Source organism: Caretta caretta, chromosome 10 (genome assembly GCF_965140235.1).
Source record: "Caretta caretta isolate rCarCar2 chromosome 10, rCarCar1.hap1, whole genome shotgun sequence".
Classification (NCBI taxonomy): Eukaryota; Metazoa; Chordata; order Testudines; family Cheloniidae; genus Caretta; species Caretta caretta.
Genome location: NC_134215.1, coordinates 51,755,287 through 51,776,591, shown reverse-complemented (window position 1 = coordinate 51,776,591; position 21,305 = coordinate 51,755,287). Strand labels below are relative to the sequence as shown.

General features: G+C 37.1%; 1 protein-coding gene across 7 annotated transcripts in view; it reads right to left on the bottom strand.

The window, feature by feature from the left end:
• The window catches only part of HERC1 (HECT and RLD domain containing E3 ubiquitin protein ligase family member 1), a 215,851-nt gene that overhangs the window by 72,590 nt on the left and 121,956 nt on the right, over window positions 1-21,305 (bottom strand). For 4 of the 7 annotated variants that reach the window (XM_048867260.2, XM_048867261.2, XM_048867267.2 and 1 more), the window contains exons 31-44: window positions 16,619-16,774; window positions 16,315-16,421; window positions 15,946-16,056; window positions 14,822-14,998; window positions 11,628-11,867; window positions 11,323-11,406; window positions 10,233-10,753; window positions 6,968-7,743; window positions 5,587-5,785; window positions 4,322-4,482; window positions 2,456-2,572; window positions 2,035-2,266; window positions 588-712; window positions 113-333 (exon numbers count right to left, since the gene is read on the bottom strand). In XM_048867260.2, coding sequence (XP_048723217.1) covers window positions 113-333; window positions 588-712; window positions 2,035-2,266; window positions 2,456-2,572; window positions 4,322-4,482; window positions 5,587-5,785; window positions 6,968-7,743; window positions 10,233-10,753; window positions 11,323-11,406; window positions 11,628-11,867; window positions 14,822-14,998; window positions 15,946-16,056; window positions 16,315-16,421; window positions 16,619-16,774 — 3,227 coding nt within the window. The remainder of the gene's footprint in view (window positions 1-112; window positions 334-587; window positions 713-2,034; window positions 2,267-2,455; window positions 2,573-4,321; window positions 4,483-5,586; window positions 5,786-6,967; window positions 7,744-10,232; window positions 10,754-11,322; window positions 11,407-11,627; window positions 11,868-14,821; window positions 14,999-15,945; window positions 16,057-16,314; window positions 16,422-16,618; window positions 16,775-21,305) is intronic. The other 3 variants (XM_048867263.2, XM_048867264.2, XM_048867262.2) reach the window with 3 other exon arrangements.

The following is a 21,305-nucleotide window of genomic DNA, read 5'->3' as shown; positions in this document are numbered from 1 at the left end:
CATTATGTCCAAGCAGAAAACTATTAATGCAATGTGTTATTTTAATTTTAAAATATGATTTTGCAAAAAGCAGTAAGTAAGTCAAAGCAGCCCCAGCTGCAGTCACACACACCCAGGTAGGCCAATCCAATACCTCTGGGATCCACATTCCCAGAATATCATTATCAGTGGCCAGATCCTGTCCAAACATTGCTTCCATTGCTTCATCATCAAGGTCAATTTCTAACTCTTCATCCAAGTTGAAGTCATATAAGGCTCCTGGATCTTGCTGCAAAGATATTCCCTCTCTCCGACTCTGATTTCTGTGAGCCTGTACTGAGCGGTATAATCCCGCTCAAATCAAAGAGAAAACATTCTTTACTTTGCATGTAATTAAAAAGATAACCTATTCAAAAGCTTTTAAAAATACTACTAGTAAAATTAATATTATTTATTCATTACTGTATAAAAGAAATTAAGCTAAATATATACTTAAATATATACAAACAGGATTTATATTTTTAAAGTTCCATATTAGATGCTAAATACTTCTTCTCACAAATTTACCAAATGAACAAAAGATATTCGAACCATTTTAGTGCACTTACCAGCACGTGCTAGCAACGTTCGGGCAGCTAAGTCAAATTTGTGTCTCCTTGTTACTGCTGACCGACCTCTTGAGGGGGGTCCACTTCCAGAAGCAGCATTCTCTGCATGATCTATATTATCAGGACTGGGAAAACAGTTTGAATATTCAACAGATAAGCCAAAAAACATTTAGCATGGATCTTACAAAAAAAAAAAAAAAAAAGTGAAAACACTGATGGTAGTAAATTCAATTCTCTCCCTCCAAAAAAGGAACTTCAGAAATTTATCATCTTGTGTCTGTGCATATTTATACTATAACCCCCATTAATAGTGAGGAGTTGCATGCAGGTGTTACATCAGCAAAGGAACCCAAGAAGGCTGATGTGTCTTCCTTCACTTACTCTGTGGGGCCTAGATATTGCAGAAACCGCAGAAAAGTATTCATTTTACATTCTGCACACTACTATAGAATGAACAGGGAAACAACAGAAATATCAACATCTGTTTATCTCCTCAATCACTCTCCCTTTTCGACAAAAGTAAGGATATATATATGGAAAAGTAATCTTTAAATGTGTGACTCCTAAAATTTATTCTTCACCTGCAGTTAAGTCTCTGTGACATCATAATTATCTCTAGAACCAGTAATTGTGACACGCAGGGTCAAATATCTAATCAGGATTAAGCAACCAAACGCGATAAACTCTGAGACAAAATGACACTGTTTTCACACAAATAGTACTTCCTAATAAAAATCTGAATGGCCTAAGATTTATGACACAGGCACAATTGTTTCTATATAAAATGTTTTTCCCCTCACAATTTGCAGTATCTACTTTTTAAAGGACAGAATTGTTCTTATGAGATAAATATCAATATAAAACAAAACACTTTTCTTTCCTTTCTAGAGTACAGAGTTTAAATCTGCCTGAGGTCAAGAATGTGATTAAGATTATTGGCTTTAGTTTAGTTCCTGATTGATGTATCTCTTCCTCATAAAGTCAGCACCTAATTTAGCATAATCAGCACAACTGAAAGTGCTTTTGACTGACAGGTATTAACACTATCCCTCCCCTCAGGAGTGGGCCATAACTTAAAAAGGAAGTGAAAGTAAGGAATGCAGTCGCATTATAAAGCTCAATGAGAAAACGTGCATGAGCTCTGCATTTTAAAAAAATTAATAAACTAAATATCCAATGAAATTTCTTTTCATTGTAGTCAGACCATTAATATCATATGGTTTAATTATCTTGGAGGGGAATATATTCAGTTTACTTTTTTCTTAATAAACACAATACTGTAAACAAACCTATACAAAAACTAATTTACTGACAACTCCACTTCTACGCATATACAACTTTAGAAAATTAATTCATAGTGGTATTTTGGAGTCTTCTTCTGTCAACTATCAAATTGCTGAAATAGCAGCAGCAGGATTTATGCAATCAGAAAAGAACTACATTTTACCTTTCACTGAAACCTTCCTCCATTTCAGTGGCATCAGCTGAAGGGATATCTCCTGGGGATTGTAAATAACATTGGTCATTAGATTTTCCACTGCTTCCAGAAACTATTGACCCATGATGTGAATCTGCAGTTCCTTCTGACTGGGGCTCTTCATCTTCTTCATTCCCAGGATGCTCTATCATCCACATGGCCAGTACTGTGATATTCTGAGCATCCGCTTCTCCTCTTGCACCTGAAAAGAAAAAATCTTACCTCATAATTTTATATCACTGTTGATGAAAAAAATCCATTTACTCTTTCCATAATTCGCCATGCATTTGTGAGTTCAAAGCTTATAGCATGCAGTGTTCCATTAAAAAAACCTGTTTCTTATTAAACTGTGTTTTCAAGTGTAATAGGTATTATTCAACAAACAGATCACCTGTGGCTTCCATAGCTTTTGCAATTTGCCTGAGAGAGAATCCCATTTCTAACAATGGAACAGCAATGGCAGGTGGAGGAGGAGAAGTTGAAAGCCGACTACTTGGATCTGACAAAGCTAAGAGAAAAAGAAAAAAGTTAACCGATGGTTGCATAAGTTATCGATATTCTTTTGCCTTTCTTCGGTCTTTTGCATTTTATTAGGCTTCTTTAACCATTTATTCCAATATTAGTTGATGATTAAGAATTAAAGAAAATTTGTTCCCTGAGAACTTTCCTTCTAACATCTTCACTAATTTGCAGCTCTGGATCATCTCCTTTCCATAATAAAACCAGAGAGAGTTCCTCTTCCTTTAATTGGCCAGATGATGGTTTCCAAGACTAGGTAAACATTTACTTGATCCATTAAGGTCAATGCAATTTCAACTTTTTGAATTAAATTTATTTCTTTACATCCAGTTGAAACCCTACCACGCTACTCTTAGATGGACTGGACTAAGTTCAGCTTGGTTGGACTTGGTTCAGAGGATCAACAACCTTCAGGAGATCACACCAAGATATTTTGCCATAATTAGCAGCTAGACACACTTGCATAGCTGCTGAGGATACTTCAAAGTCTCTTTGAAGGGTGTGTTCTCTATTCCTGTAACAGAGTCTTTCAAAAGAAAAAAAATCACCAACGGAGAAGGATTATTATATCCTTGAAAAGGCCAACATCTCTCCAAGAACTGCTGCCCCAGAGCTTAGAAGAAAAAAAAAGATTTACACATTACTTGCCATAAAGGTGAGGATTAATGTCTGAAAGCACTAAAGTAGCAAGAGAATTTGCTGCCACCTAATCCTAATACTGGAGGCAAAGCATCTGGAAAGAAAAAAAAATGAGGCAGTCTAGTTGCTGAGCAGGCAAGTTGCTAAGCAACAGTCTGAGTTGCCAAAAATAGCACTACAGAAAGGAGACAACCAGAACTGTGGATTAATAAAGATGTTATGAAGAAGAAAAACATAAATTGTATACCTCTATCCTGCCTCATTCTGGAATCTGAAAAAAGTCTCTCCCCCTCAACACTGAACATCAATTCTAGAGGAGAGATGTTGATTTAGTTTTCATGTTAGTCACTCAAACATATGAGCTGACTTTTTCTTATTATATTATTATTACTACATTATAAGGTGAACATTTTACTGAGTGATGTCAATGTTAACTCTGACATCAGCAGGAGTAGGGATTAACTGATGCAATATAGAAATTCTAATAATGGTGCTTCCAACTGGATATCATCATTCCCCAGATAAGAGGAAAATAGTCAGAAAAAATGGTGCCATTTAATTACTCTATTCAGTTTCAACTTTTTATGTATTACTCAAAATAGAAGCTTGCCCCTGTAGCTCACAGGCAGGATTAACTAGAGAGACTGTATTTCAGAAATATACAGTAATGATGGATATCAGAAAACAAATCAATTCATTCTAGTGTTATAAGTGATATATTCTAGGTTATGATGGATCACTCTTGAAGTTTGTTCTGTTAAGCAACTCTGTAAGCAAAGACCAAAAAGAAACTAAAATAATATTCTAGAGTTATTTATCATAGTTAATAATACCACCTGTTCATTCTTGTACAACCAGTATGCAATCTATTCAGCCACTTATAAGCACCAATTTTAACTTTTTTTTCCTAGCAGTCAGTTGCTGGCTTTTAGTACTAAGATCTCTACCATAAGATTTTAGTTATGACATGCACACTTAAATTTTATCAAAATGTAGACTTCAAATTAGTTAATGATGCCTTAAAAGCCTACACTGAACATACTTAAATTTAGGAAACTCCTATATTTCCTACTAAGTTATTTGTTGCTTACAAGTATACCTGTACGATTGGCAGGTCTTGTGGACTGGGAATCAGGAGAGGTCAGACTTTGCCTCCTTCCCACTTCATCAGAAGGAGATGTTGGTAAGGAGGATATTGGAGGAGTTTGTGCACGTCGTGTTGGAAGTACTGTGGTGGTTGGGTAACTTGAGAACATTTGCCTTTCAAAAAAGGAAAAATGTATTTAAACTACATTACATCTCCACACTGTGGAAGTCTTGCACTATGCCTTCCATCAGCTAGTACTAACCTAGTTAGAGAGAGGGTGGGCACTTAAAGGTAGCCCATGCTACCTTGACAGCAGAACCCAGTGCAGTTTCATATAAGGTTAGGGGGCATTGTTCTGGTGGGAAGGGCTCTGCAGGGACAACACAATCCCTACATGCTGTGGCAGGGCAGCTCAGTTTTGCAGCGTGCCTCTGCACAACAGCACACAGGAGTGGGTAGAGGCAGGATATGGGCTAGACTAGGAGATTCATCATCAGAAGTACTCTTCCTTCCAATTTCCCAGAACATCTGCTCAGTGTCCAAGCCAGCTATGCTGACCAGAGGATATGTCCTTTAGGAGCTGAATGTTCCAGAATGTGAGGCCTCCCACTATACTAGTCCTCTGTTCCTAGCTGCCTCAAAACAGCCCCTAAAGAGTCCTAAGAAGAGGGAAGATCGGTATGGATCTGCAGAAGCAATTACTCAAAACTGAATTCCATATAATGAAAAGAAGCTTTCCTTCTTCATCATGAATTGCAGATCTACCCTGTAGGAGATTAACTAGGAGTATCTCACTATGACAACTGAGGAGACTTTCAATACATAGTAGGGTCTGAAGGAAAACTCTCTTGAACCAAAGCCTAATCTAGCTCCAGAATTAACAGTAATTAATTAAAATTTTAAGTGTTGGCAGCCTTTTAAAAAACAACCCAACAAACAAAAACCAGGACATGAGGAAGGGTATGAGGAAGGATATAGGGAAGGTATTTTTAATAGCTTCCAAGTTCTGGAACATTAAGATCCTAAGTGTACAAGTGCCCCTGAGCAGCTTTACTACTACTAAAAGTCCAGTGTTTTCTGAGATATGGTGAGAGACATATAGCCTATCTCTGTAGAAACAATTCATGATGGAGAATGAAAGTAACAGAAATTTGAAAAAGCCACCCAACAGGACAAAGACACTAAGTAGTAGTATATCAAAACGACCCACCTGAGCTAGGAGAAAATGTACTTTTTTTTTTTTTTTTTTTTTTTTTTTTTAAAGTCAAGCACTCTACCTAAGAAGACTAAGAGGCATAACTCCAGGTGATTCTGAAGCTGGCACTGTTTCAGTATCTGTTACTGGGGTAGTAGCAGTAGTAGTATCCTCCAGAGAGCTGCTCATGAAAGATGTAGTACTAGAAGCAGAAGGACTGGTAGTAACTGGTGTTTGGGCCTGCTGAGCTTGTTCACTTTCTTCTGCTTGCTGGTCTACTTCTGCAATGCAAAAAGGATGTTACAGGAACATTAAGCTAATGCTACAGAATGAACGAGTGGCTCTACCTAGCCTTAAATTTTGTGTAGTGGTGTTTATAAATATACACACATCCACATGCACAGTTCACAAAAATATTTCTGCCCAATATCTTGCTGACTAAGGAAAATATGGTCGGTCAACTCATGTTATTCTCATAATGATGAAAAGTAGTTGATAAGATTTTTTTAAAGATGGCTAGAGAGGAGAGCAAAAGCTCCTTTCTTCATTAGATCTTATTATAGATGCTAAACTACAGCAGCTAGATTGTAACTTTCCCTTTTGTCTGAGAGATCAGGTTTAAGAGATTAAGACATGTAATCTCTGGTGTGGAAACAGTTATTTACAAAAAATACTATGTAAAATAAACCGTATAGTTTCCTGCAGCAAAAGAATCTAGACTATTTACGAAGTTTCTACATCTGAGCCAGTTGGATCTTTGCCATTTTTCATTTATTTGTTCTTTTATAAATAAAACAAAGAGGTTCAAAATCTGCTATTTAATTGGCTATGACTGGGAAAGTGTGACAAGTAGCTTCCCTGAAGTTCCGACAATGTCATACTACATGTATACAGGGATTCTAAGACTAAGAGCAACACTATTTGTATTATCTCCTTGTCTCTTCAAAGTCAGCATCACATCAGCTAATTCCAAAAAACTCTGCTCACTGAGGGTATAAACATTATTGGTGGATTATGTTCAACACATTTATTCTTCATCTGCACTGACTACAACCATGGTCAGCCATGCTAAAATCAGGTAGACCTGTGTCACAATATAATACAGAAAGGGAGAATCTATCTTTCAAAGTTGGGTATAAACACAAAATATAAATCTATTTTTTTCTCACTACAGTGATGTGCATTCCTCCTGCATATAGCTCTGAAAGTGTACCCTAAATATCAATCTCTATTTTAATAAGCTATGCAAATGAAGGGGGGGTGTGAATCACCAATGTCCATAAATTCTACAGAATTGATAGGATTTGCTACCATCCTTAATTTTGTTGGTTTGGATTACCACAAGTGTCAATCGCTGCAGAAATATAAGCCTATATGTTATCTATGTCCATATTCTAGGTAATTTTAAGTTAACTCTAATTAACTTTACAAATCTATATATTATCATAACTTTAAAAAAGTACCTTGTTTAATTTTGCCACCAAACTGGTCCTCCAACAGCCCGTGAACCACTAACTTGTAGATCATGGCTTGTGCTCGTTCCAAATCTGCTAGTCCTAGAGCTCTCTTTATTGGTGAACGCATGACTGCCCTTTTCACCATGTGTCGCATCAGGAACTGCAATGCAGCACGCATTTCAACATCTTCATGAACAACTGGAGAACTAGCACAATCAGAATTGTGACCATTTTCTGCAAGGACTTTTGGTATCAATAGTAACTCAGCATATTTACTACAACTAAGAAGAGCACTAAGTGATTTCATAGCACCAAGGTAAAGATAGGATAACTGTACTGCTCTGATTTCTGACTGTACTACATCATGATTTCTTGGTATGTGTTCATGATTCTTTCTTTTTCCTTCTATGGGTTGATGCTGGGACTCCATACCTAGTAGTGTTGGTTCTAAAGAGAAGGAAGCTATTTCGTTTTCTGACTTGGAACATGTAGTGATAGGTCCTTTGATATCATCAGCACTTATTAGTGATCGCATATCTGATCCAGCGTCCCCCTCTGTTTTCTGTTCAATGTCCCCTTTATCTTCAGTCTCATGTCTGTGTTTTTTCTCATGTCTCTTCGCACTTTGTTTTCCTGTGTCTTCATGAATACCAGTCAGATAGGTAAGGTCCAGCAACACAGTAGCTGTCAGTCCACGGAATCTTGCAACATCAAAAGGCAGTGGTTCACAGGGCTCCAGATTATACAGTGGAGTATCACTAGGCGACCAAAAAGTTGGGAAGCTTTAATAAAGATCAGAATGACACAGGAAGAAGCAAGTGAGGGATAGACAAGAGGAAAGTACAGGAAATAATGTAGGCAAAATAAGACGTAAAATATACTTAATAAAATAATTTAAATGAACAGACAGTCTAAAAATTAAATGTAAACAAGGGAAAGAAATGAGGTTATGATCAGAAAACGGGGATATATGATACTCAACACAAAGGCAGTGAGACATGCACACATTTTCAACAATGAATGTTAATTTCCAAAAACTTCATATAATCCATCACTTAGGTAATGACAAGTTTCTACTGCATTATTTTAAATGTTTTAAGACATTTACAATATAATTTCTTATAATTATCATTTAAGCGTCTGGTAATTGGTTTGAGTGAAATTTTATCTTTAGTTTATGAAGGACACACAGGCAAAGATTTAATCATGAAAACTTCTGAACTTTTGCAATATTAACTTAAAGCTGTTGCCAATGTTTTATCAATTTCACTCTACTACTTGTCTTTTTATTGCCAAGATGCACAAAAACGATAACCAGAAGCAAAAGCGTCACTAGCAATGCAGGGAGCAATTCCATCACTGAATATGAGTCTATCAGTTTTTTTTTTTAAATAGGTCAACAACATCCATTCCTGCATCCTAACAATGACCACTCAGCTGAGGCATACCATGTATGTAAGAGCTCCTACCCCTGGTGACAGACCTTTATATTAAATATTGCCATACGAGTCTCTGCCTCCATCATAAACAGGGCAAACAGAAGAAACCTGCAGGCATATATTTTCCACACATCCCGCAGATTTACAATTCAGAATCTTCCCTACAGTTTTTGATATCCTCAATATTTTCTTCAGCATTTAGACTTTCTCAATTTTTTATTTTTTTTTTAAAAGCAGGCTTCCGTTTCTAACCCTTCTAGAGATTAAAACATTCTAAACAATAACCATTACAAGTGTTGTGTTACGGAGACCTTGTCTATATATTAATGAATATCACACCGGCTTAAATAGATTTTAAAATTGGTACAATCCCCTTCTGTGGACTCACTCAAATCTGCTTACATCTGATTTAATTTGGTAACCGAATTAAGTGAAATTGATTTAGTTAAATTGGCACAACTTTTGTGTATGCACATGGCATTAGTCTGCAGACAGGCTAACACAACAGTTCTAAGAGGTGTGAACAGCCACCATTCATCTCAAAGAAGAATTAAACTTTAAAAATTTAATTATGCCCAGAATCAAAAGAAATCAGTGGTGATGAATTTATTTAGAAGACTGGAAATCAAGCTATCTCCAAGAAACTATGAATATAGGGAAATTAATTTTCTGCAGAGAACACTCAGCCAATTCACAAACAAATATAGGAAAGCAAGAAGAGTCCATGAAGTTCTCCTCACAGAATTTTCTTCAGATGTGCCTCCCATAGATGGAGACACTCGAGGGTCTGTAAAGAAGGCAGAGGTGCAGTCACCCAGCCCTGCAGATTCATAGGATCTGCTGGAAAGGAAACTCCCAGTTTGATGAAGAGATAAATGTAGTGTTAGTTCTTTAGCCATTGACAGCAGACCAGAGCATAAGTAAATGCTGCTTCAAAGCAGCATTAACTTAGATGTGGCTATCCACCACTTTGAGAAGGGAGAATCATCCCACCTGCTGGCCTTGAATCCTCAAGACCCATGGAGCAATTTCCACAGAGACCCAAGCAGGAGAGGACAATGTAGCAGAGCTATCACTTCCCAGTTCTGATAAACCAAAACAGAGTTTCCCACCACTTGCAGAGGCAACCTAGCTCATTATTTAAAGCAAAAATGCAAGCTAGTCAATAAAAGTTTGTGTCCAAGAAGTTGTAATAAAAATTCAGAAAGATAACATATTAATAAGCCTATATATATAAGTTTCAAACATAAGCAACACTTACGTCAAATGTAGCTCACAAGCATGTGGATGTCCTCAAATTAGGAAATTTAGAGTCAAAACTCAGTTTAAAAACTACCAAATCATGTAGATGAATTCCAGTTTTCCAAATGACAATTATATACTGGATATACAAGACAGATATTTTATTTCTCTAAATTCAAAGTTCAACTGAGTTGTTTTTCAAACCAGAATTCTTGAAAGTTGATTTAACAAGTTAAATGCCCAAGCATCTACTTTAAACTTAAAAGTTACTAAAAAAGGAGGACTTGTGGCACCTTAGAGACTAACAAATTTATTTGAGCATAAGCTTTCGTGAGCTACAGCTCACTTCATCGGATGCTGTAGCTCACGAAAGCTTATGCTCAAATAAATTAGTTAGTCTCTAAGGTGCCACAAGTCCTCCTCTTCTTTTTGCGGATACAGACTAACACGGCTGCTACTCTGAAACCTGTCATTAAAAGTTACTAGTGACTGAAAATTCATGTTTCAGATGTAAAATGTATGTTACTTAGGAAGTTTTCTAAGCACTAAAAATTGCAAATTAGTTCAAAGAATAACTGAACGCACTATACCTGATAGTAATCTCTGCTTCATCCCACTGGACCTTAGCAGACGTACTGCCCTCTTTGACTACTCCAAGTAAGGTGGCATGACGCCCAGTTTGCTTGTGTACACATCGGCCTCCAACTCTAAGACCAGCATCAACTCCACCAATTACTGCAAGCACAGGCCACACCTCTACACAGAGAGTCTTAAGCTGAAGCTCCGGGAGGTCAGCAAGACCATGTCTACTGTGTTTATTTTTCTCCTCTTCTTTATTCTCTTTCTCCTCTCTCATGTCATTCTCATCTCGGCTTTGGACCGAACGACTTTTCTTCAGTTTTTGACCTGCTTCTTTAAGGCACATTTTGATTTTGTGCAGCCGTTCCATCATTTTCTTATTGATGCAGTGTGTCCAACGGTCTGCACGATGAAGAATGCGGATAAGTTGGATAGTGGCCTCTGCGAGCACTGCAGCAACAGGACTACAGATAGGGTCACCAGGTAGCAAATCTCTTGGTGTGCCACGCATCTGCATATCACAAATTTTCACCTTAGTGTTTAAAAGAAAAAAGAAAAAATCAAAGTTATGCTCTCAACTTGTGTTTATAAAGCTTATTCTAATTCCATAGTCTTTCCAGCTGAATTGAAAACTCTAACATTTTTGTCTTTTTGTGTCTATCTCCAGTGAAATGCACGATCATATTTTCTTGGTATTGAAGAGAAAACTCACCTGCACCTTTACAACAAACTCCAATAGAACTGTGAAATGCAAGAACTAAATAAATTCATAGCTTCTAAGAAAAGAACTGTAGGTAGTCCAAAATATTCCTAATACTGGAATTTGTTCCAATTCTACTGACAGACATCTGGGTACAAGATTCAGAGTCTTGTAGGACAAAGTACAGGTCTATCAATAGATTGTAAAATGTAGGAATTTAACTAAGGTCTACAACATATTTTTCTGGTAGTGTACAAAATTCATACAGCATAATGAACAATCAGTGGAGTTCTTTCCATAGACCAGCTAAAAAGCAGTCAACATTTCCATATAGTAGGACAAGAAGCAAAAAATAATCCTGTATGACCTCTTACTGTTATGCAGATATAAATTTCAGTTACCTTTTCTCCTGGGTTACTGCTATAGAACATTACACAAGGGTATAATTCTGCTGCATCCACATCTTCAAAAGCTAGTTTGGGCTCCTAGTTAAAAAATAAGACAAGGAATAGAAACTTTTAAAACAACAGGTTTTTAGAACTAGACAAATTTTAAATAATTATTTTTACCTCTTTATAATCTTTACAAGTAATAAAACTAACTTTTTTGTGGTTTTAGAATCATGTGTAAGTTACTGAATGTTCACAGTCAAAGTTACAACAGGAAAATATTAAAGAAAAAAGAAACACAGAAAACAGTTAAATACCTCTCCATTTTTACCAAAGGAAATGGTTCTAGCTTCCATATCTAATACACATGTGATGAAGTCTCCTTGGGTAAAACTGGACAGAGTCAAAGTCTGTTCCCCATTATGATATAGGTTACCACTGTAGGCTCTATACAGCCACATATCTGAGGTAGTGCGATGGTTAAAGTCATGTACTGGCCAGCGAGACACTCCTACGCATGTGCCTTCATTGCCTCGATTTTCCTTCACAATATAGAACTAGAAGGATTAAAAAAAAATTAATACCATGGCATAATTCAACATTCCAGTATAATACTGAGCATAGGAATTATTATATTCAAGGAGTGAGGAGAATATACCCTTAGTATAAGAATTTAAGGAGAGTTTTAAATATGTTACATGTAAAATAGCAAAATTTTCATAAATTAATACCTTTAACACATTGGTTGAACACACTTTTCTTGCCTCAAAAATTATATTTTTCCAACTACAAGGTCAGTTTCTAACGAGTGATTTATCCTGGTCTACTAGCAACCATTAGTATTGAGTATTTGGGCACCAACAGATGTCTCAAAAGTTCATGTTAACTTTTCCAGACATAAACCAAATTCCGGCGCACTTTCAATTTAAGAAGTATATATGTACCTTACAAGTTAGGAGGTAAGATATAGTTGAAGTGATGTTAGTCAGCAAAATAAATTAGTTTCACTCATGTTTAAAGTGAATGATTTATCCAGAAAAGCACAAGCTACAATATACTATCCTCAGAGAGAAAGGATACAGAAACAAAACAAAACAAAAAATATAACTCCATATGTAACTAGGTTTGCAACAGAACTACTCTGGATGATTTGTTAGAGAATTACCTTGTCTAACTGAAGTGTCATTTACCCATGAGAAAATGTATGCATTCTCTGAGTGGAGAAATTCAGATCTACATAGGCTGGCGACTAATATTCCCTTCAGACGGCAGTGCAGCCTTATTTGTCGAAAACAGAAGCTACGTAGTGCATTTGCATTAGCCTACATATCTGTAAAATCTAGTGAAAGTGTGTGTGGAGGCCTACACAATAAATTTTCATAACTGATTTAGTAAAGCTTTGCCTTTCTCATCCAAAAGCTGGAAGAGCTTCTTCTGACATAGACCTTGACCTGGGTAAGACAGGGCAGGCCTTGAGCAATCATCTTTGGCCAACATGTTTTGGCTTTCTCCCTTTTTTTTGTCCATTCAAAATTAATGAGAAAAGTAATCAGTTTTTTTTTTTTTTAAAACTAGTTCTATTTACATAGGATTTTATGGCTCATCCAATATTAAGAAAGAGGAGGCATCTATCAGTCTTGTTGAAGAGGACAAATCCTTCATAGGGAAAATCAGTAGGCACTGATGAACAGAAGGTGGCACAATATGGAGGACAACCTAGTGATAAACTAAGTTTAGAGAGCCTGTATACAAGGGCTGTTAATCTCAGACATCTGACAATTATCACGAGAATGTGTGATAATAAGGATTAAAAACAGATGGACACTTGAAAGAGGTTCATTAGGAGGAGTGCACAGAGAGAGGATTCAGAACCAGGATTTTAGCCAAAATGCTAAATGGGCCACGTTAGCACAGCCACTGCCACTAATTGGGCCCAGTGTCAAAGGTACAGATTCCAAGACCTGATTGCTTACATGGTGTGTGTTGTTCTATTGATTTCAAAATGGACTATTTGCAGATTAAGGTACTCCTAATTATGAGCAACGCTACTATTATCTGGCCCAATGTGTATAAAGAAAGGCATCATGCAAGTATTTTGGTAACAAATCAGTCCCTTCCAAATGTCTTGAGATGGATCTTAGACTAAGATGAGAGAAATTCAGTATTCAACAGTCTGCAGGTGGCATACAGCTGGTTAACAGGCAGGAAGAACAGAAGAATTCATAGGATCTTCATCAGAGGAAAGGGCCTTCGGGCAGCAGTTAGCAGCAGCGGAACTCAGTTTGGGGACAGCATGTCTTCTGAGTTGGCAACCTCTTTTGTTGAAGATATTTGAGAGAAGAGTGAAACAAAAATCAGGTGCACTCCACCTGATACCAGGATGCCACTGATTAGCATCATCCTGTGTGTTCACACAATTAACAGAATGCAAATTAAATCTAGCTCTTTTGAACGGTGTGGAGGGGAAAACTTCAAAGGGTTAGTAAAATTAAGCATAAGAGGTAAAACTACAAGGGTGAATTTTAGACTGGTTAGGAACTTGATCCTGGAAACAGACCTTTGAAATGCAAGGATAAAGTCAGTTCATACTGAGAGAGGTAATTGTGGCCTAAGATGTCTAGGGCAGTAAAAAGGTTCTTCTGAAATGCAGAGTATGAAGAATAATTTATGCTATTGACTGACACATTATCAAATAGAAGAATGACACCAGAGACTGGGGTAAGGATATTGGAGAGAGTACATTGACTGATGGGCCCAGACTGGATTTTAACAGATCATTTTCTTCTATGTGCAGGTGATTTTTAGACAAGATTTTGGCAAGAGCAAAGAATGGATAATCCAACTTTGCTGTGGCTGCCACAAAGGTCTTCACTATCAGAGAAGATACATCTTGGAGAAAGGGGACAGATCCACATTCCAAATCCCAAAATCTAGCCTTACTCCAAAATACAATTTCAAAACATTTGGTCTAATTACCCTAAAAATGGAATTTATAGAAGACAGTTTTGCAAAAAAAAGCCATGAAAATTTACTAGGCCAGATACAAGATCTACTCCCCCTTTTACCATGATGATTGATAATAAATAAATAACAAATTAATTCATCCTTCCCCACTGCTCCCCCCACCCCACAAAAAAAAAAAAAAACTAAAATAATTACTTGCAATGGGGAAAGAGAATTTTGCAAGTCTGTTTTAAACTTATGACTTTTATACTGACTGTGGATTTAAAAGGAAACTACCATCAACAATGAAAAAAACAAAGGACTTCATAGCCATGTTCTTGGTTTGAAGCAGCAACTAAGAGATCTGCTCCAGTGACACCATAAACAGGAGCACTCAAAATACAGCATTGTGCAGTTTATTTTAGATAGAGAATAGTCCTTTAATCACTAGGTTTTGCTTCTTCTGTAGTACAGTATGTTCTTGAATATTTATTTATAAAAAAGTATTTTTCTGAAGCAAAGAAAGAACTGAAGACAGAATTAAAATAATGCGTTTAATTCCATATACCTTCCACTGATAACACCCAGAAGTGACTCCTGTGGATGCTAGTCCATATCCTTTACCTCCACTGCCATGAGTTAAAATCTGCCCATTCTCTACTATGCAGCATTGAGCTTTCTCAGGATCAAAGGACACTTCCTGTATAGGAAGATTCTCATCCTCTTCTTCAGTTTCTCCCTGCTTCTATCAGAAATGGAACAAAATAAACACCTCAAATTATGACAGGTTTCAGAGTAACAGCCGTGTTAGTCTGTATTCGCAAAAAGAAAAGGAGTACTTGTGGCACCTTAGAGACTAACCAATTTATTTGAGCATGAGCTTTCGTGAGCTACAGCTCACTTCATCGGATGCATACCGTGGAAACTGCAGAAGACATTATATACACACACAGAGACCATAAAACAATACCTCCTCCCACCCCACTGTCCTGCTGGTAATAGCTTATCTAAAGTGATCATCAAGTTGTGCCATTTCCAGCACAAATCCAGGTTTTCTCACCCTCCGCCCCCCACCCCCCACACACAAACTCACTCTCCTGCTGGTAACAGCCCATCGAAAGTGACCACTCTCTTCACAATGTGTATGATAATCAAGGTGGGCCATTTCCTGCACAAATCCAGGTTCTCTCACTCCCTCACCCCCCTCCAAAAACCACTTTGGATAAGCTATTACCAGCAGGAGAGTGACTTTGCGTGTGTGATTTTTGGAGGGGGGTGAGGGAGTGAGAGAACCTGGATTTGTGCAGGAAATGGCCCACCTTGATTATCATACACATTGTGAAGAGAGTGGTCACTTTGGATGGGCTATTACCAGCAGGAGAGTGAGTTTGGGGGGGGGGGGGGGCGGAGGGTGAGAAAACCTGGATTTGTGCTGGAAATGGCACAACTTGATGATCACTTTAGATAAGCTATTACCAGCAGGACAGTGGGGTGGGAGGAGGTATTGTTTCATGGTCTCTGTGTGTGTATATAATGTCTTCTGCAGTTTCCACGGTATGCATCCGATGAAGTGAGCTGTAGCTCACGAAAGCTCATGCTCAAATAAATTGGTTAGTCTCTAAAGGTGCCACAAGTACACCTCAAATTATATAACCCAGAAGTATCTAATGAAAATTTAAAAAGAACTATTACCTGCAGCTTCATTTCTTGTTCTCTCTCTTTTATTTGTATTGCATATTTAGCCTGAGCGATCGGTGTCTCCCACATGCAGTCAGACAGAAGTGAGAACAATCGTTCAACAACCTGTTGTATGTATTAGAGCATACTTCAGATCACTTTAATCCCAAACTTGTAAAAACAAATAATAGGTTTAAACCATTTTGGTCTATTTTGTAACTAGTTTAAGATCCGTAGTGATCATTCCTAGATAAGTAAATACATTGAGCATCGGGTGGCCAAAATTCTGAAAATCTAACAAGCACGGCTTAATTTAAATTTTTATTGTATGAGATTTGCTGCAGAAAACAACAACTTAAAAAGTTTATTTAAAAATATATAAACCTGAGCCATCTGATCATCTTCAACACCAGATTCACAAGCAGGCAACACAGCTTCCAGTACATGAAGTGCAAGCAGTCTGGTCCTTAGGTTGCCCACTAGGGGTACTCCTTCAAGAGGAAAAGTATGTTACTGACAACCACTAAAACACGTTGAGTAAAACTACAATAATGATTACAATCATAAATTTACTAAAATCAATTAATTTTTTTAACTGAGTGCTGAATAAGTGTAACGAATGTTAGAAACAGCACACACATACATATACATACAGACACAGAGAGAATCCATTTTGAATAGATCATACCTGAACAACACTTTTGAGATGCAATATTAAGAAGCACCTCTGTCCATTTGGGAGAAGCCATTTTTGACTGAATGGCTTTTGAAGAAACAACTCTTCGCAGAAAGACTAAAAAGTCTCCCAGGTGCAGTTCTGCTGCATGTTGCTTTCGGAGTGCAGCTGAAGAGTAAAATAAAGTTATTGCTAAAAATTCTAAGCAATGAATTGATTGATATATCTGCGGTAAACAACCTACATATACACAATATTTAGGTCATGAAAAATGTCAGAAAATTCACAGACACTCAGTTGGGGTTCCAGGCTTACTTTGTTTTTGAGAACAGTGAGAGCTCACAACAGAATGCCACCAACTTTGGCTATCCTGTAAGACTGTAAAACGTGCATCAGCATGCATCTGGCAGATCATAACTACAGTAGAACCTCAGAGTTACAAACACCTCGGGAATGGAGGTTGTTCGTAATGGAAAAGTTCGGAACTCTGAACAAAACATTATGGTTGTTCTTTCAAAAGTTTACAACTGAACATTGACTTAATACAGCTTTTAAACGTTACTATGCAGAAGAAAAATGCTGTTTTCCCCTTCATTTTTTTTTAAAGTAGTTTACATTTTACCCAGTACTACATTTGCCTTTTACTTTTGGTCTCTACTGCTGCCCATGTACTTCTGGTTCCAAATGAGGTGTGTGGTTGACTGGTCAGTTCGTAATTCTGGTGTTCGTAACTCTGAGGTTCTACTGAACTCAAAATCAGCCACACGTGCCTTATGGAACACAGAGAGACTATTTTAAAAAAAATAAATTAGGTATATGCAAGTTTACCATAACTGCACAGGGTACTTGGCATATAGATGACCATAATCAGCTATGTGCAAACAATGGCACACCTACCTTACTTAAAAATCAGGCACAAAAATTTTAGTATTTGCAAGTTGTCTGTAGCAGTTTAATTTTCTGGACATTTTATATTAAGGGTATATTCACAAAGTGTTTATAAATGATTAATAAGTGTTTTAAGAATGTTAGACTCTTGAGTAGAAGGTGTTATGGATGGTTTTAAGATTATTAGCAATCTATTGACCAATTGGATTCTATAACAATCTGTAATAATTGATTAGCCATTTATAAATGTAGCCATACATCAAATGTAATCAGTTGTCTTAGAGGCTCTTTTTTCCCTTTTAAATGGATTTTTGATCCAAAACACTAAGCCCTCCTTTGTTTCCTGTCTTTTTCCGAAGTTGATACTACTATCTTAACTAGTTGGTGACTTTTAAAAATGAAAACATTAAAATTGTTAAAACACACCCAACAGTACTAGCCCATGCTATGAATCTATCAGGTACAAAACTACTACTAAAAAAACCAAACTCCTGTGACTAGTCATATGACCTAACACCAGGGATTTGGAGCAATCAAATTTTTGAATTGCTCCGCTCCGGCACCGATAGTGACTGTTCCAGCTCCGCTCCCCAACTCAAATTAATTTTTAACTAAATAAAAAAGTGCATACTGTAATTCTGAAAAAACATTTTTATTCAGACTTTTAAAACAAATTTAAATGTCATCAACAATTATACAAACTAGAATCATTCCTAATTCATTCTGTAAAAAATTATTGCAGCAATCAAGTCGTCTTTCATAGCCTGCCGCAAATCATTTAAAATTAACTTTAAAGCCGAAAACAGTTGCTCTACACTAGCTTGAGTTGTTGGCATACTCGAAGCAATTCTACAGGCAGCCTGAATGTGGTGTGAGTAGCTGTGAAGGGCCTCAAACACAGACAACTTTTAGCCTACCAACAGTCTCCATCGCCTCACAATCTTCCCGAAAGTTTCTCTCTAATAATGCTTCATTATAATTATGAATCGCAGAAACTCGTCTGCATCTTTGTTGTTTATCCAATTCCTTTTCGAAGGCGTCATCGTCTCCATTTCCCTGTGATGACTGAAGACGGGATGGACGCTCGAACAAGTTCAGAGTGGAGACGGACGTTTGAGAACAGCCCGCTATTTCTGAAGGATGTGAACTTTCCAAAACCGCAAATTCGATTGTTAATGACTCCTTTTGTTGTGTTTCGTTTTCTTCAACCTCTTTTGCCGAGTTCAAATGTAGCAATAGATTTTGTTTTTCAAGTCGTCGAGCAATATCAAGGAGCCCTTCCTTTGCCGTTGGTATGTCTCTTGAGGTAAGAAGAATCTGATACCGTGGGTCAACATAAACTCCAACAATGAAATGAATATTGTCAAAAAGTTTCTCTTAGCGCTTCTGCGTGGAAGATAGAATTCCTTCTGCAATTTATCCCCCATTTTCTTGCAAGAATTTTGACAATTTTCGCCATTCCTTCATTAAAACTCCCGGGGTTACATCGACAACTTGAAGATTCACGGTTGTTTGGTTTGGCTTTTTCAAGAGGTTTCGCAGGTTCTTCACTTCGTCCCATTCAGCTTTTGTTAACTTGAGTTCTCTTGTTCTAGCAGCAGCCACTTGTTCACAGTAAGACTGAAAAACGGGAAGCCGATCAATCATCGCAAATGTTGAACCCCAGTGAGTCACAGTATCCAATGACTGAGTTACCCCGTGTAGATCAAGCAGAACACTTTGAATACTTGGGGTTCATAGTTTGACGACTTGGCGAATTTTTGCCAGAAATTTCTTCGCATGTTCTTTGTTCAGTCCATCCCAGATTGCCAACTGAAGAGAGTGATTACACACCTCATCAGTTGTACTTTTGAGTCATCCTCATGAAGCCATGTTGGAAGTATGAGGCTAGGGTCATTAACCCATTGCGCAGCAGCATCCATGTTGAGTTCAATTTCATCCATTCCTTTAGTTCCTTCATCAGGCAAAATAGCTTCAGTTCTGTCCACATCCCTGTTCTCAGAGGTAGAAATGGTTTCATTGTCCTCGCTGAAATTTTTGATGGCACACGTCATGTTTGCTGCATTGTCAACGCAGATGCTCAGCACTTGCATTTCACTGATCCCAAATTTTTCTAAAATAGCTTTTACTTGACTTTTCATATACGAAGAATTATGACGCCCTTCAGTATCGATTATGTCCAAGGTTTTTCCCACAGCTTTATCTTTTCCTTCTTTGTAGTACTGAGCATTGATTGCAAGAAAATTTCTCTTTCCACGGGTTGCCGCATCCATTTTCAGGTAGCACAATTTTTGCTCCAAAGCTTTCTTGAGCTCTTCACGACCAGACTCAGCTGTGCTGACAACTAAATGACGAACTGCATCGTGCCCTGTCGAAACGCCAAGCTGCAGACCCATTTCACCTGCAACTTTTTGGAATCCTTTGTTCTTTAGCCTGAAGGTAGTGAGCGGTGTTAAACTCAAGCAAACCATTTCCATCAGCCTTTCATGGAAAGTATTGGCATCCATGGTGACTGTAAACTTTGAGGACTTTAAATATGAGTTAAGTTTTGTTTGCTCAATTTTGGGTTTCTTTTCTGATGAAGCTCCGCAAAAAAATCTTTTCTCCAGGAGTTTTCAAAGAGCCAGAGGAACGTCATTTACTGAGTTAGCTTTCTGTTTTGCCTCATCTTCCTGGTCCTTTTTTGAAACCAGAGCCGCATAGTTTTCAGGATGGTTACGTTTTCCATGTCGCCAAAGGTTGAAACTTTTCATGGCATTTGCTTCACTTGTCTTGAAGCTACATGGTTTGAGCTCGCCATTCACTTCCTTTTCCACCTTGCATGTTGCCGATTTCTTCTTTGCTTTTCCCAAAAGCCCAAATTTGGGCTTTTCAAATTCAAAAGTAAAGACACTGTTGAGATCCTTTTCCGTAAATCGGCTATCAATCATGGGGGGCAGATTTGATTTTTTTTGTTGAAGCCAGGGCCAAATCTTCTTGTGCTGCTACCACATCCAAATATGTTTCTTGTTATGATCTTCGAAAAGCAATGAACAAAATCATTATTTTTTTTTATAATATACCTACTTGTGATATCTGAACCACTTAAGGTACTTTGAATTTATTTTGGATTTTCTGGACAAAAATGATCACATTTTCCTTTTACACAAAATTATTATTAAAGTATATTTTAATATTTTAACATGTTTCTTGCAGTTTTAATGAAGTATTTTTAATATACATAATTAATATAAATTTGTATTTATAAATTGCAAGTTAGTTTTTCTTATGACATTTTTCAGTAAAAATATTTAAAATATTTTCCAAGTTTTTAATTAATATCTCAAACTCTTTAATATAGATATATCAATAAAATTTGGTATGTGCCATAGCGTTAGTTCGTACTATTGCTGTTCTACAACATTAATTGTTGGGAAATAACGAGACTACATGTTACAAGGTTGAAAATAAACTTTAACGGGAAAACGGATTCAAATTGCAAGCACAGTCCTTTTAGTAAAGAGAGCAAATTTTTGGAAATGTGTTTTTGCTTCGTCAGCCTGAATAGATTATACAAGATAGAGCATATAACAGGTTCTATCTTGTATAACGTTTCCAGCCTGATGAAGGAAAAATATATTTCCGAAAATTTGCTCTCTTTACTAAAAGGACTGTGCTTGCAATTTGAATCCGCTTTTCCGTTAAAGTTTATTTCCAATGTTCTATCATACAACATCATTCAAATAAAATTATTTAAACTAAACTTGGTGGAATGGGCCAATCTTATTTAATATTTTTTAAATCTTTGACTATTTAACAGATATGACCCTGG